General features: G+C 39.3%; 1 protein-coding gene across 2 annotated transcripts in view; it reads right to left on the minus strand.

The window, feature by feature from the left end:
* stxbp5a (syntaxin binding protein 5a (tomosyn)) overlaps positions 1 to 16,894 on the minus strand; it is a 112,482-nt gene that overhangs the window by 66,774 nt on the left and 28,814 nt on the right. For both annotated transcript variants that reach the window (XM_079639444.1, XM_079639443.1), the window contains exons 3-4: positions 4,249 to 4,330; positions 2,067 to 2,167 (exon numbers count right to left, since the gene is read on the minus strand). In XM_079639444.1, coding sequence (XP_079495570.1) covers positions 2,067 to 2,167; positions 4,249 to 4,330 — 183 coding nt within the window. The remainder of the gene's footprint in view (positions 1 to 2,066; positions 2,168 to 4,248; positions 4,331 to 16,894) is intronic.

Genomic DNA, 16,894 nt, shown 5'->3' on the forward strand with positions numbered 1-16,894 from the left:
ATATTAAATACATACATATGCATGTATATATTTAAGAAATATTTGCATATACACTGTATATATATTTATATATCCATTATATTATATATAAATATACATATTTTATATATATATATATATATATATAACACATTTTTCTTAAATATATTCATGCATGTCTGTGTATTTATATATACTAAATAATTATACACAGTACACACACACATATATTATGTAAACACAAACTTTTATTTTGGATGCGATTAATCGCGATTAATCTTTGCCCAGCACTTATAATAATATGTTATAAAATAAAAAAATGTAATCAAATGAATTATATTAAATACAATTTATACATACTATTTATGTTTATACATTATATTAAATTAAATCACTCAGAAATGCATCGCAGTACGCAAGCAAAATGGGTTTTGAACGCCAATTCATATTAACGTTGCAGCTCAACACAGAGACATGTGGTCTGCACTCGGGGGCTCAGCCGCCCCGCTGTAGCCTCAGGGACGAGGCCGGTCACAGAGGGAAACACTTTCTAAATGTCAAGCACACAGACACATCAGTCCTATACCTATGACCCCGGCCTGTATTTTCTGAGGCAGATACAGACACACACACACACACACACACACACATGCAGTTATGTGGTAAAGAATTGTTCGACCCTGAAAGGCGCTGTTGGCGAGTTGTCACTCTCATCAAGAGAAGCGGTGCAGATTATAAGTGAAGGGCTGGCTCATCTCTTATCAGAGTCAACAGCTGTCCCGACCGAATCAGAAGGTTACAACCTTCCTGCGCTGATCTATAGCTATGAGTGTGATTAAAGGTCTACAACGCTGATTGAAGTGTCCTTAGTATGAAGACATGTCTCTGTTGAGGATACCGTTTGAAATAATCACATTTTTATGCTTTCAAAGGGAACTTGTCTTTTTTAAACTTATTTTATGTTACACAGTAGACCCCATACGGAAATGTAATATATGACATATATGTCCCTATATCGCTAGTGACGCCGTCATATATGCTAAATATAAGATACATATCTCTACATATATGTTGATATAGGTTTTTAACATATATAAATGTTCCATATTAAATGAGTATATTGACATATATTAATATGATGTATATGATTATTATTTATATAATTCTGTATGTTTTGACCATGTATGTCACCGATATGTTTAATTTATATATGCCAAACTATTTACTATTTAACTATTTATTTCAAGTCTACAGATCAAGTCTACATATCCACATTTCATTTCAATTTCTATCTCATTTTCGAATCTTTTATAAATAAAATGTATTATTTATTATTATTTTTCCTCTTCTTGACCAGCTCATAAAAACAAGACAAAAACTACACAAATTCTATTTGAAAACTGATAATTATATATGTGACATGTATATAAAAAAACACTATTATACATACATAAAATATATGGGCTGGTTTTATATGTCAATTGTTCCATTTTCTAATAGGTTTTATAAATGGGCATATATATTTTATATATGTGGATATAATTAATATATGTATATTTCATATGTGTACATATATTACATTTCCGTATGGGACAGAAAGTCATACATATTTGGAACAACATCAGAGTGAGTAAATGATGACAGATTTGTAATTTTTGTGGTAAATTATTCCTTTAAATCTAAATGATTTACATTGCAGGAAACCTTGGCTAACATTATAATATTATTTTTTAAAAATCATTCAAAGTTGTAAAATAAGGCTTAAATGAGTTGAAATTTGCTCTTTTCCCACTACAGAAGTTTGCAAACATGACCACATGTTGACTCGCTCATGTGACCAACAGATAAATGGCTGTTCTGAGCGCACCTGGGTACCGCCGGTGAGAAAGCAAGTGAAGTCAACTGGAATAATAAGAGAGTGAAAGAGTGAAAATAAAGGTATCAGATGTGAGTGTGTGGGCCCACAGACTCTACAACACCAGCTCTGCCACACACACACACACACACACACACACGCTAACACTGATCAGCAGTCTACATGCACACACACGCTCAGAGCAAGTGTAGATGAAGTGACCGTGGCTGACCTCTCCTTGTTGAACTTGAGCGAGTGCAGCACAGCTGGTCTCTTCTGTCGCAGGTTCCACATGTGAATACTGTCATCGGCCAGAGCACTGACCAGCGCCCCCTACAGCACAGAAGAGGAAACGGCAGAGAAAGAGCGCGTTACAAACTGAGCTGAGTCAGGGTGAGGGGTCAGGACGGCAGAATGAAAACGAGGCTGTGAGGGATAGACGTACAGTGTTTGCAATGGCACGCACTGTATAAAGGTCCTAGATCATGTTTTTATTTTTTTAGGTTTAGGTTAAGATTAGGGTTTGTCTACTGAAAGTTTCTTCCAAAGATTTTATTTTCAGCTGAACAATCAGATTGTTGTTAAACAGGGTACAATCCATCGAACGCACTGTATTTTATCCCTCACAGCCTTGTTTTCATTCCTGTCAAAAATTAAATATGTCACTACCCTGATTAAGGTCTATTCACACACACACACACACACACACACACACACACACACACACACTGCCCCCATCCCTTAACCTGCCCATCACACACACACACACACACACACACACACACACACACGCACACACACTCACACACACAGCCCCCATCCCTAAACCTGCCCATCACACACATGCACGCAGATACACACACACACACACACACACAGCCCCTATCACACACACGCACGCACGCACATACACGCACGCAGATACACACACACACACACACACACACACACAAACACACACACACACAGCCCCTATCCCTAAACCTGCCCATCACACACATGCACGCAGATACACACACGCAGATACACACACACACACACACACACACACACACACAGCCCCTATCACACGCACACATGCACGCACATACACGCACGCACACACACACACACACACACACACACACACACACACACAGCCCCATTGAATTATGTTAATTACACAAACAAGAAAATTAACTAATAAACGTGTGAAGTAACTCAAAATAAAAAATTTGCTAAAAAAAATAAAAAATACAACATTAAATGAAGCCCTGACATTTCAACAACTTCCCTCACCTAAAACATTCCCAAACTATTTTGAATCATATTTGTTACACATCCTTAGAGTAGGAATGCATCTTTACATTATAATTCATTATTTCAAATAAAAAGTATATGATATTTCAACTAAGTTCTTTTTGACGTGATAAAATGTTCAATGACCATTTTTTTCATAAACCAATAAGATCAAATTAAGTGATTGAATCATTTAATTCACAATGCTTTTAGCAAATTAGCTAAAACTAATTCATGACAGTTTCATATGTTGTATATGTGTTTTAACTTTTACCATGATTACATTTCCCCAAAACAATTTGTTGTGTTACTTCAAGCTTTCCTGCAGGTCAGCTCGGAGAGCATGGTGCTACTGACGCAGGGTCATTGATTTGATTCCCATGGAAAACATTAACAGAAAAAGCACATTTTGAACGCACTTTCAAGTTACTTGGCAACCACCAAAGAGTCTAAAAATAGAAGTACAAAAAATACCATGTTTACAGTGTGTCAAATAACGAGCTTATGACTGCTGAGAAGTCTGTTCAAATTTACCAACTCATATCAAGATGTTTATTCTTAAGTATTAAATATGTAAATCTAATTTTTATCTGCATTTTCCCTTGTTCCAAGATTTTTTCTTTCACTTATTTTGAGAACAAATTTTTTGAATGCATTAAAAACAATATGTTTATAATTTTCCTAATATCTTTTGTGTATTGCGAAACTGAAATATGCTGACTAAAATGACAGAGCAAAGTGCTCTAGTGCTCTATCCTCAAAACAAGTCAAGGCAAAACGAATTCAAGAAGATAAATAGCCAAATATTCCCATGAATGTACAGTGAACTAATAGTTTTGACACTAAGAAGCACAATCTACAAGACAGCTTAATGTAAGAGATCCCTGTGGTCTTGACTGTGGGCAACACTCTGGGGAGAAACTGGTAATATCATCTTCCTCTGTCGGATCCCTCCAGGCCCACTTTGGAGGACAAGAGGGTTTGTGGCAGCAAAGGCTCTGGGTTACGGGATCATCTAAGCCTCTTGAGGCTTCATCCTGGATTATTCAAACCGTCTCTTGAAGCTCCACGTGAATAGGCTCTCGGCATGAGGTTGAGCAGAACACAGAAAGAGTGGGAAAATGTGAAACACTCACTTCATTTATGAGAAACTGCAGCTGGATGACGGCTGATCCACTCTCGTGCTGACAGTAACACTCCACACCGGGTCGGCCGAATCTGAGAGGGTTCTGAGTCAAGGAGAGAGTCGGGAACTCAAGGCTAACAATAGTGACAGTTTTGGGTCAAAATCTGAACATGCCACTTATTTTTTCTGCATTTTCTTCTCATTTTTTTAATTAAAGGCACTGTTCCGGTTAAATGCATGTCAGTCATTGTTCACCCTCTGTGGACATACAAGTTAATTACCTCTGCCAATCTCTCTGGCGTTGCTGCTAGCGATGAAGTCTGTCAGTCACTGTCAGATCTGCTCTCTGAACGCTGCTAATAAAACATAGCAGCCCACTTTATAAATATTATTGTTGTTTTGACAACATTTTCCAAAGTCATAGGCTCTCCCGGTCTAAAAATAACCCAAAATATGCAAAACCCCAAATAATGTGTCCTAATACACATCTTGCACTAATACACATTTTGGTACAATTATCACATTCAAAATTAAAAAGATTAAAAATATATTTTTCCATGTGGTAAATGTACCAAAATGTAATGTTTAGTGTCAGTTTCAGTTTGTGTTCCATGAACTTTGGGTTTGTATATTACAGGTTTTCCTGTGATTTCTTACTGTTTGCGCAGTGTTATCGTCACTAGTTTGTTACCTTAGTAACTGATTATGTTGTACACCTGTTTCTATTTTAGTTCTCATTATCCTGTGTGCAATATATATATATTAGGGCTGTCAATTGGTAGTCAAATGCTAAATTGGTAGTCAAATGCTAAATTGGTAGTCAAATGCTAAATGTACATTTATTATTTATTATTACATTAGTTTCCATTTTGATAAAGCTAAATTCTCAATAAAACAGTTTTCATTGGTATATTTTGCGTTATTAACGCGTTAACTTTGACAGCACTAAATATATATATATATATATATACACACATACACTGAACAAAATTATAAACACTTTTGTTTTGCCCCCATTTTTCATGCGCCGAACTCAAAGATCTAAGACTTTTTCTACGTACACAAAATGCCTATTTCTCTCAAATATTGTTCACAAATCTGTCTAAATCTGTGTTAGTGAGCACTTCTCCTCTGCCGAGGTAATCCTCCACCTCACCGGTGTGGCGTATCAAGATGCTGATTAGACAGCAGGATTATTGCACAGGTGTGCCTTAGGCTGTCCACAATAAAATGCCACTAAATGTGCAGAAAAAAGTGCAGATTTACTGTATTTTGGTCCGAAAACCAGTCAGTATCTGGTGTGACCACCATTTGCCTCACGCAGAGCAACACATCTCCTTCACATAGAGTTGATCAGGTTGTTGATTGTGGCCTGTGGAGTGTTGGTCCACTCCTCTTCAATGCCTGTGAAGTTGCTGGATATTGGCAGGACCTGGAACACGCTGTCGTATACGCCGATTCAGAGCTACCAAACATGCTCAACGGGTGACATGTGCGGTGAGTATGATGACCATGCAAGAACTGGGATGTTTTCAGCTTCCAGGAATTGTGTACAGATCCTTGCAACATGGGGCCGTGCATTATCATGAGCAACATGGGGTGATGGTCGTGGATGAATGGCACAACAATGGGCCTCAGGATCTCGTCACGGTATCTCTGTGCATTCAGAATGCCATCAATAAAATGCACCTGTGTTCATAGTCCATAACATACGCCTGCCCATACCATAACCCCCCCCCCGCCACTATGGGCCACTCGATCCACATCGTTGACATCAGCAAACCGCTCACCCACACGACGCCACACACGCCGTCTGCATCTGCCCTGTACAGTGAACACTGTGATTCATCCGTGAAGAGAACACCTCTCCAAAGCGCCAGACGCCATCGAATGTGAGCATGTGCCCACTCAAGTCGGTTACAGCGACGAACTGCAGTCAGGTCGAGACCCTGAAGAAGACGACGAGCATCAGATGAGCTTCCCTGAGACGTTTCTGACCGTTTGTGCTGAAATTCGTTGTGAAATTCTTATGCAAACCGACTGTTGCAGCCGCTGTCCGGGTGGCGTGTCTCAGACGATCTTGGAGGAGAAGATGCTGGATGTGGAGGTCCTGGGCTGGTGTGGGCACACGTGGTCTGTGGTTGTGAGGCCGGCTGGATGTACTGCCAAATTCTCTGAAACGCCTTTGGAGACGGCTTATGGTAGAGAAATGAACATTCAAGTTACGGGCAACAGCTCTGGTGGACATTCCTGCAGTCAGTATGCCAACCGCACGCTCCCTCAAAACTCGCGACATCTGTGGCATTGTGCTGTGTGATAAAACTGCACATTTTATTGTGGCCAGCCTAAGGCACACCTGTGCAATAATCCTGCTGTCTAATCGGCATCTTGATATGCACACCTGTGAGGTGGACGGATTATCTCGGCAAAGAAGTGCTCACTAACACAGATTTAGACAGATTTGTAAACAATATTTGAGAGAAATAGGCCTTTCGTGTACATAGAAAAAGTCTTAGATCTTTGAGTTCAGCTCATGAAAAATGGGAGAAAAAACAAAAGTCTTGTGTTTATAATTTTGATCAGTGTATATTAAAGTTAGGGTAGTCAAAGTCTTTGAAAGCATGAGATCCCACCAGCATCTGCAAAGCCACGGCTTCTTCAAAACACATGACCACACACAGCAGAGTCTGCAAAGTGTCACGAGACGGCGTTAAATTACCAAAGCACATAGCATTACAAAAACAATGAACGTAAAAGACTTACAGAGCTCTTACTTGTACCACCTGACTGCTGCAGATTCATTATGCAGTAACATAAATCCACACACATCAATCCGAGTCTGAGGACGTGACAAGTTGCCATCTCGTAATTATTGTTACGACAGGGCGTGAGCGCAGCACAAGAGAATGACACAGACCAAAATCAAGACAAATAAGAAACACCACCATGTGTGGATTTAAAAGTATGCCCATTTTCCAACCTTATTTGTAAATTAAGTTCATTTTTTCCGATCCGTCTTCTTCTTAATGTTTACATTAGCGACATTTTTAAACCCATGTAGCCTATAGCCCACTTATTGTATGTCAAAAATGAAAAAAAAAAAACATACAATAAAAACATAGTAATTTTTTTTTTGTTGATTTAGTTGATTAGTTTGGCCTCAACTGCATTTTATGGTTTTCTATAATCAACCTTTAGAACAGTACCTAGTTTTTCCGCTTGGGTGAGCACCTCCTAGAAGATAAACTGCTCAAATGTCTTATGTTCCACCTCAAATGACAAGAAAATGTATGTTATCTATGTTCAGCAAATCCCCAGACTCGTTCTCATGAATGGCTTGGGTATTGCAGAGACCAGTTTATGTTGAGCATGCACCGATGCTGCATATACACAAATATCCTGGAGGGTTTGGTCATTTACACACAGAAGCATATATTGACAGAGAAGAAGGGGGACAATAACGTTGCCATAGTATTATTTAATATATATATTTGTTTTAAATAAAACAATATTTGTAAACACCTGAAAAGAATAGTGGTAAAAGCACATGTATTTTATATTACACAAGACCCGAGGCAACTAATATCAGTCCAGACCCATGTCCGAAGCACTTGTCACAGTTTTGGACCCGAATCCACTTGTTCCGAGTCCGATCTAAGTGGACCCATTAAGACCTCTATAATCAACTCAATCAAATCTTTCACAAAGCGTATGAGAGGCGCAGAACTTGAGAAAGACACCTGTCATTTTGGTTAAAAGCAATTATTGAAATTATTGAAATAAAACTTTTAAAAAATTACACTACTGAATGCTGTGCATTTTAAGTTTGAACAAATGCTGTTATAAAGAGAGAATTTATCACACAAAGTCACACATTTATTTCAGAAAATGCTCACTGAGAAGTCATTTACAATTCTTTGTTCTAAAAGTAAGCATTAACGCCATTAACAATTCATAATAAAAACTTGCATTTTATATTAATGCCACCTGACAAATAGTTGGCAAACACTTTGTAATTTCTCAGCAGGCTCATTGGGTGCCTGGCACGTGGTGTGTGTGTGTGTGTGTGAGAGTCTGTGTTTGTGCTGTAGAGATATCATTTGATGATAACCTCTACTGGGAACCTGGGAACTGCACACATTCATATTTCCACTGCAAGGAGAGACACATGGAGAAAGAGAAAGAGGAGGGAGGCAAGAGAAAAACGCCTATACGATGCAATCATGGTGGTGGAAAATAACAATTAAAACAGATTAAAAGTGATCACTAGAGCTCAACCTGCTGGCACAGAGACATGATGCAGACAGCAAAATACAAGTCTGATGTTTGTGTGAATATTACGAGAGAGAAATGTTAATTATAGAGATGTCCCGATAAACATTTTTGGTGCCCCCGATCTGATCCGAGTCATTGAATATTGAGTCCAGATCCAATGCTGGGTGCACACTTCAAGTACATTAACTTATGATAGATAGGCCTGTATGATAGATTTTATATTATTGATGAAAGTCTATGAATTACTTCCGAGTGATTCAGTAAAAAAAAGGGCTTATCAAATATGCTAAACACGGAAGCTCGAACGTGTGTGACGAGCTACAACAGCAGGGACATTTCAATGCATGCACGCACTTTTATATTTTCAAAGGCGGTTTGTGAACTTGCTTTGAAGGATGCATGCCGCCACCTACTGCACAACCCCTGCGTGACAGCTTATGGTAGCCGATACCGATCAGTTAAAAGAAATATTGATCGCCCGATACCATTCCTTGAGATCAGCTAGGGACATTCCTAGTTAATTATTCCATATTTAAACAATTATAAATAGTATATTTAATATTCAAGCCTAAGTAAATATCCAATCAACTCCTTCCTTGTTACAGAAACACTGTTGGCCTGAAATAACACTTTTTAAACTGCATTTTAAAGTTGCACTGTAGAGTGCAGACAGAGCAGCCTTCATCCATCACCTGGAGCAAGCCAGTACAGTCATTCAGTGGCTCATCCCGTCCATCCATCACAGACACTTTGAAGTGACAGGGCTGGAAGATACCAGAGGAAAGTGTGTGTGCTGATAAGGGCACGCATTGAATCCTCATTTGTCCTCCGATCACCTGTGCCGGTCTGCTTCGGACCGCCATCATGTATCATTAGCTGATATGGTGAGGTCAGGGGCAAAACAAATAATGACAAGAAATACTGGCTAAAAATGCTCATGCATCGAGAGAGAGGATCAGAGAAGTATATCGCTGAATGAATGACAGCACAGATCTGGAAAAATGCATAAAATCCCCTGACATCACAAACATGTTGACAAGAGGGCAGAGCAGAATACAGAGTGTGGACGGAGGGAAGAGAAAGACACGCCGACTCCATGCCCACACACAGTAAAGTCCAGTGTGCTGTTCGCTCACGGCTATAAAGAAACACCTTCACGAACAGCAGTGAGCACCTTAAAGGTTGTATCAGCGATTTCAGGCCCAAACATAAATGATCACATTCATCTAATCTCTCCTAACGATCCGCTAGCTGCCCGCCCCAAAAGCAAGCTGTCAAACCACCGCGTCTCTGTAGGCAGCCTAGGCTCTGAGATCTGCACACAAAAACAATTGGTTTCACCAACCACTCAAAACCAAAATAAACAGTGTTCCGACCAATCACAGACAGGGGCGGGTGTTGTGAGGTTTTGCGCTCGTGCACGGTGACGGCTGCACGCGAAGTCGGAGCTGAAGAAGAAGCCAGCGTCTATCAACAAGAGAAACTGAACATGGCTGAGTCAATCCCCAAGAGGAGGAGGAGGAGGATTAGGGCGAGGGAATACCATCGTGTTTATTCCAAAGACACGTATAGTTATCGGGAAGGCTTTTGAACTGGGGGTGGGGGGGGGGAGCTAAGAAATGCGCGTGCATGATCTTTTTCATGCACGCGCAAGTTCGCTTCAAACACAAACAGAAGTGACGTCACCCACAATCGCTGATACAACCTTTAAGATGTTGCCATCCATTATTAGACAGTAACCATGCATTTAATGTATTCATTATTACGGCTCTGTTCCAAAAACCTAGTGAGCTACCTAGAGAGGCAGCATGTTAAGGCATCATAGACACAAACGCTGTTCCACAAGGCAACTCAATTATACACTCTTAAAAAAATCTTGCTTCAAAAGGCATGGCATATATATTTTATAATGCTTAGTGAAATAAGTAAATCAAAAATAGCACATGAGGTGAGAGGAACATTGATTATATACTTATATTTCATTTAATAAAGGAAAGCATCTATAAAAACAGCTAAGTGTAATTAAAAATTAATTGCTTTGCATTTATCTTACCAACATGCTAACCTCGAATTCTTCTGAAATCCATTGGGAGTCGAGCCTCATTTGGCAACTGGGGATGCTTGATTCTAACGCACTTACCAATGTTTTGCTGTTTTTCCAAAGCTGTCTTGTCTTTTAAAATTTGCATACATGAACATTTTTCTTTTCTCCAGTCTTGGCGTACTTCCATGTGATATCTTATAACAGCTCTTGTTATATGTCTTGCGCTTTACAGCCATGATTTTCATTTTCACACATTTTAACATTGCTGGAAAAGATGCGTCAAAAATGAACTGACCAAAAGGCGAAACTGGTTGAATATTAAACACAACTGTCAATCAATCAAAAAAAATTATGTATATGCAACAGATAAAGAGATAAAAGGAATGAATGACAGACAGAGCGATAGATGGATCTTTACTTGGTTTTGGAGCAGAGTGTGATATTCATGTGTTTGCGGCTATATCAAAAGCATTAAGTCAGTCAAAAGTAGGCTAAAGGAGGGACAGAGAGAAAAAAAGAAGAAACAGAAAGCAGCCTAGGGGGTCAATAGTGACGTTTATTCTGCTCTGACGTCAGGAGTGTCCAGTCATACTTTACCCTAAGAGAGACAAGACAACACGCAAACACATGAATATGCACACACAGAGCTAACATGTTAGAGTGAGATCCAGTGATGCTAAAAACACAAGTATACTCTCTCCTTCTCTCCCATGCTCCTGGGGATGATTAATTTGTCTAATACGCTTTCTAAATAAATAAACTCCAGAGGCACGTTTGATTTATTGGGGACCCAAACAATTAAAGTTGCAAGCACTGTGGCTGTCGCTGCAACAAACTGCCTTCACCTTGAGCATGCTTCAGTGCACACACACTCTCAAACAAGCCACTCTGCAGATACACTTGACACACAGCGTGCTCTATTATAACATCCTAGACTTAGCAAAACCATATTCAGCTAACATACAACCGGGGATGATTCCTTTTTATACATTTACTAATGTTTTGCTGCTTTTCCAGAGCTGTCCTGTCTTGAGAAATTTGCATACATGGGCAGTTTTCTTTTCTCCACAGTCTTGGCTTCCTTCCATGTGATATCAGTTCTTATGTGTTGAATTAAGCATGATAGCTTGTGTTTTACAGCTATGATTTTCACACAATATTTTAAAATTGCATGAAAAGATGCACAATTTGTGACAAAAATGGATAGATAGATGGATGGATGGATGGATGGATGGATGGATGGATAGATGGATGGATGGATGGATGGATGGATGGATGGATGGATGGATGGATGGATGGATGGATGGATGGATGGATGGATGGATGGATAGATGGATGGATAGATGAATGGATAGATGGATAGATGGATGGGTAGATGGATATATGGATGGATGGAAGGATAGATGGATGGATGGATAGATAGATGAATGGATAGATGGATGGATAGATGGATAGATGGATGGATAGATGGATATATGGATGGATAGATGGATATATGGATGGATGGATAGATAAATAGATGGATGGATAAATGGATCGATGGATGGATAGATAGATGAATGATAGATAGATAGATATATGGATGGATGGATGGATGGATCGATGGATGAATAGATGAATGATAGATAGATGGATGGATGGATGGATAGCTGGATGGATAGATAGATAGATAGATAGATAGATAGATAGATAGATAGATAGATAGATAGATAGATAGATAGATAGATAGATAGATAGATAGATAGATAGATGGATGGATAGATGAATGTATAGATGGATGGATGGATGGATGGATGGATGGATGGATGGATGGATGGATGGATGGATGGATGGATGGATGGATGGATGGATAGATGAATGTATAGATGGATGGATAGATAGATGGATAGATAGATGGATGGATGGATCGATGGATAGACGGATTTACTTAAACAGTAAGAAGTATAAAAAGAAAGTCAAAAGAAAGAAAGTGCTGTGTGCATCATTAAAAGCCTCTCTCCCTGTAGGTGGGTGTGATTGATTCCTGGAGATTGGCCAGAGAGTATTAATGACCCTGTTCTTCAAGCTAAATTTAGATCTAGCGTTCACCACTCACAGAGGATGATGAAGACCCTCTAAAACACACACGCACACAAATACAAGAGCTGGGAAGCTTGCAACGGCAAAAGAACAGGGAAGAGAGTGACGGGGAAATGAAAACCTAGTAGATTCTTTAGTAGCCAGAGGCCAAAGGACAGCATTTATAGGAGAAGCAGGACACTCTTTAAACTTTTTTAAGGGCTTGTCGAAATTTGAAAGTGGGACCTTCTTAGTTGTTTGTTTATGAGTTATATAAGCTGAATCGAATATATTAATTAACAAAGTCTTTATTAAAATAATCTGAGGCTGGCCACACAATAAGCCCGATTTGCAACCACCAACGATCTGGCTTCTCGCAACCGGCTTTTTGTCCAAAAAATCCTCAATTGTGTGGTGTCATTCTCATTATTTTCCTGCTCCCGATTGCGTTGGAGCCCGCATGATCCCAAATCGGAAATATCAAGCATGTTTGATAGTTCCGACTCTTGATCAGACTGCCTCTGATGTGATACCCACCAAAACCAATGAAAGCAATCAATCTTCACCAACCAGATGTTGCGTGCTTCTATAGCTGAAACTTGGCAGCCACAAACATGCCTCAAAAGTGGAGTATTGAGAATCTTTCTCCTTTGTTTTTCTTCTCGTAAAACAAAACTCATGCCAGGAGAACCAGCGGACGACGTTGATCGTCCTTTGCTTTTCTTCTCAAGTCATGTTTGATCTCGCAGGTCTCCGTGAGATCTCGTCGCACTCTGAAAATCGACAGAAGTGTGGTCTCGCGGTCTGGACGGATCTTCTAGCCTGTGCATTCAGGGATTATAATGCTAAAAATCGGTTGAAACTACTCTTACATCTGTGGTCTCCCACAGTTTTAAAAACGGTTAAGATGTGAGATCATCTAGTGTGTCCCAGGCCTAAATGTGTGAGTTTTTTAAACAAATCATATTAACATCCAAGTGCAAAGATATTAGCTCAAATCAAAGATTAAAACTAGGATATACAGCGTTAGGACTTTGCTACAGGACATTGATACAGCTCGCAGTGCTTTATCTCATTCATACGAGTCTGTGAAATGTCTTCTGACTGTATCTCTAATAATATCAAATGTGCTTTGCGTTAAAGATGAATAGATGAAGACAGAATCGATGGCTGAAAGAGGGAGAAGCACACTGGGTATGGTGAATGAAATAGGATATTTCTACCCATGGGAAGCAACAAAAGACATTACCAAACACCAAATCAATCAACATTTAAACATACGGTGAGGCTGTGAAGTCTGTGTGACGCTTTATCTGGTATATCTGATCAGAAGTCTCAAATTCACACAAGTCATTATGGATGTTGTTGAATAAATGTTTTGATCCAAGATAAAATGCATGGCCCATGAGGGAAGGCTGGACTAGTAACTGCAATGCAATACTTGAAGTGTGTACCAAGCACTAGGAAAATACAATTATTGGGTCGGGACTCTGTATCGGCAGATATTCAATATTCAATGACTGAGATCAGGGGCACAAAAACCTTGATGAAGTTTCAGAATTAATTAGCCAAATTTTCAAATACTAATAAAAAAGGGTTAAAATAGTAATGAACAGCAGCCTGAAATTTGAGAGAGACAATATGAGAGAGATGATTATTTAAGAGAACATGGTCGATCACAATTCAAAGCTGGTTACTATAAAAGCTTCACTATTTTGAAAATGCTACTGAAAAATATAGCATTGCTTCCATTGGTACGTTTTTTCCCAGCACTGGAACACACACAGAGAGGCAAAACCTCATGCTTTTTGGCAAGGCTGTCTACTCTGACTTCAACAAGGTCATGGCGCAAGCAATGTGCTCGCAAAAAAAGAAGGGTAATATTTAGCTTTTAATTTAAGAAATGGAGAGCCAACTTCCATTGAGAGACGTTACTATGCCTATGAGTTTCCTTCTAACGCTACAGCAAAATCAACTGCTCTTTCACTATCTTATCTGTCCAAGGACACCATATAGCACACACACAGTCAAGATTTCCAACACTGGAGCAATTCCCAGAGCATAGTGCCGATAAGTCAGTCATTAAAAGGATGAAAAAGAAGGAGGGGAAAAGAAGAGAAGAGAAGGTGAGCACGAGAGACAGATGGAGAGATGGAAGAGATAGATGAAAATAGTAATGGAGGGAGGGGGTAAAAGAGAGGGAGAAAGAGGAAAGGGAATAAATGAAGAAACGATAACCGAAGATAGAGACGCAGGTATAAGAACAGAATGTCCTTAAGAGCTGGCACTTGGCAGGTAAAACATTCTGTTCTGGCAACTGAGGATTTAAGTGAGTTTTGAATAGAGAGCCTGAGTCCCTCCTCTTCCGGTGGACCATTGGACCTTATTTCGGAAAAATATTGTATGGTAGTCAATGGCGAGAGACAACAGATATTTTGATCTCGTTTGAATTGTGCCCTGAATTACACATATGATGTTTGTAAATTTAAAAGATACATTTTAAAGTCAAGAAAGTCGCTGTTTGATGTAAAACTGTTGAGGTATAAGATTAAAATAAGTATAAAATACGTCATTAAAAAGACTACAAACCCAAAAGGCGCACATGTGACGTCATACCTTTTCACTCAATGAATGAAGCTAACTTTACTGAAGCTAACTTTACTGAAGCTAACTTTACTGAAGCTAACTTTACTGAAGCTAACTTTACTGAAGCTAACTTTACTGAAGCTAACATTACTGAAGCTAACTTTACTGAAGCTAACGTCTGTCATGTTTTCTATAGTCTTACGTTATAATCGTAACGTTACGCCGTGATGCCGGAGTGTGTTGTACCAGACTGCACACACACGAGCAACGGTGACGTATAGTGCGAGACGAGAGATGAAGTTCATTGAGTGATTTTCACATAAAACTAAACGTTACTCTTCTGTTTTATGACAAACTGCGACTTTCTTGACTTTCATAATTATCTTTTAAATTGACAAACATCATATGTGTAATTCAGGGCACAGTTCGGACGGAATAAAAGATAAGTTGTCTCTCGCCATTGATTACCATACATATTCTTTCCGAAATAAAGCCCCATAAGCCGGAAGCGGAGGGGCGGGACTTAGGCTCTCTATTCGCCTCTTTGTTTTTCAGATTGGGCGCAGAAGAAAATGATTAGCTACTTTTCAATCAGCATCAACAACTTGTGAATAAGTTGAAAGTTTATCCAAGCTTTGGTCCTAACCAGCTCCATCAGTTAGTGAAAACGAAAAAATTAAAACTAAGATGTGAATAATGAAACATACAAGCAGTAAAACATGAAAGAGCAAGACAAAGAAAGAGAGAAAAAAGAAGTCAAGTCACTTTTGAGTGCTTACAAATTGTTGCTGACCCCTCTCAACGAGCCCGAGGGTGAATCAAAAGCCAAAACATTAGCGAGCCTGTGCACTGACCCATAATACCTCAGTCTCTTCCAGATTCTAGAAAATTCCATCAAGGACAAAGCTTCTGTGTGAAGCCAGCAGCACTATTCAGCTCTTCCCTCTACCCATGAGTCAGCACGCTGCCTGGACAAGAAACATCCTTCAACACTATCTAAGAAATGCCAACTTGCTGCAGTATCTGTTCTTTCCTTTATTCTATTTTCTCCAAACTCCTAATGTCCCTTTATTTCTCTTGGTTTTTATTAAAGGGATAGTCCACCCAGAAAAAGAACATTCTGTCAGTATTTACTCATGCTCGTGTCATTCTGAACCCGTATGACACAAAAGGAGATGCTTAGCAGAATGTCTATTATAGTTCGTATAAAAAAAGGGGATGAGGACCGAAGTCTATTAAAGGGATAGTTCACCCAAAAATGAAAATTCTGTCATCATTTACTCACCCTCAAACCTGTATGAGTTTCTTTCTTCTGTTGAACACAAAAGAAGATATTTTGAAGAATGTTAGTGACCAGACAGTTGATGGACCCCATTGACTTCCATAGTATATTTTTTTCCTACTATGGAAGTCAATGGGGTCCATCAACTGTCTGGTCACTAACATTCTTCAAAATATCTTCTTTTGTGTTCAACAGAAGAAAGAAACTCATACAGGTTTGAGGGTGAGTAAATGACAGAGGTGGGACAAAGTCATTGTTATGCAAGTCACAAGTAAGTCTCAAGTCTTTGCCCTCGAGTCCCGAGTCAAGTCGAGTCAAAGATGAGGCAAGTCCCGAGTCGAGTCAAAAGTCAAAGCCAACAAGTCTCAAGTCGAGTCCAAAGTCCTACCATTTTAGTTTCGAGTCATTTCA

The sequence above is a fragment of the Phoxinus phoxinus genome (assembly GCF_949152265.1).
Source record: "Phoxinus phoxinus genome assembly, chromosome: 16".
NCBI classification, from domain to species: Eukaryota; Metazoa; Chordata; class Actinopteri; order Cypriniformes; family Leuciscidae; genus Phoxinus; species Phoxinus phoxinus.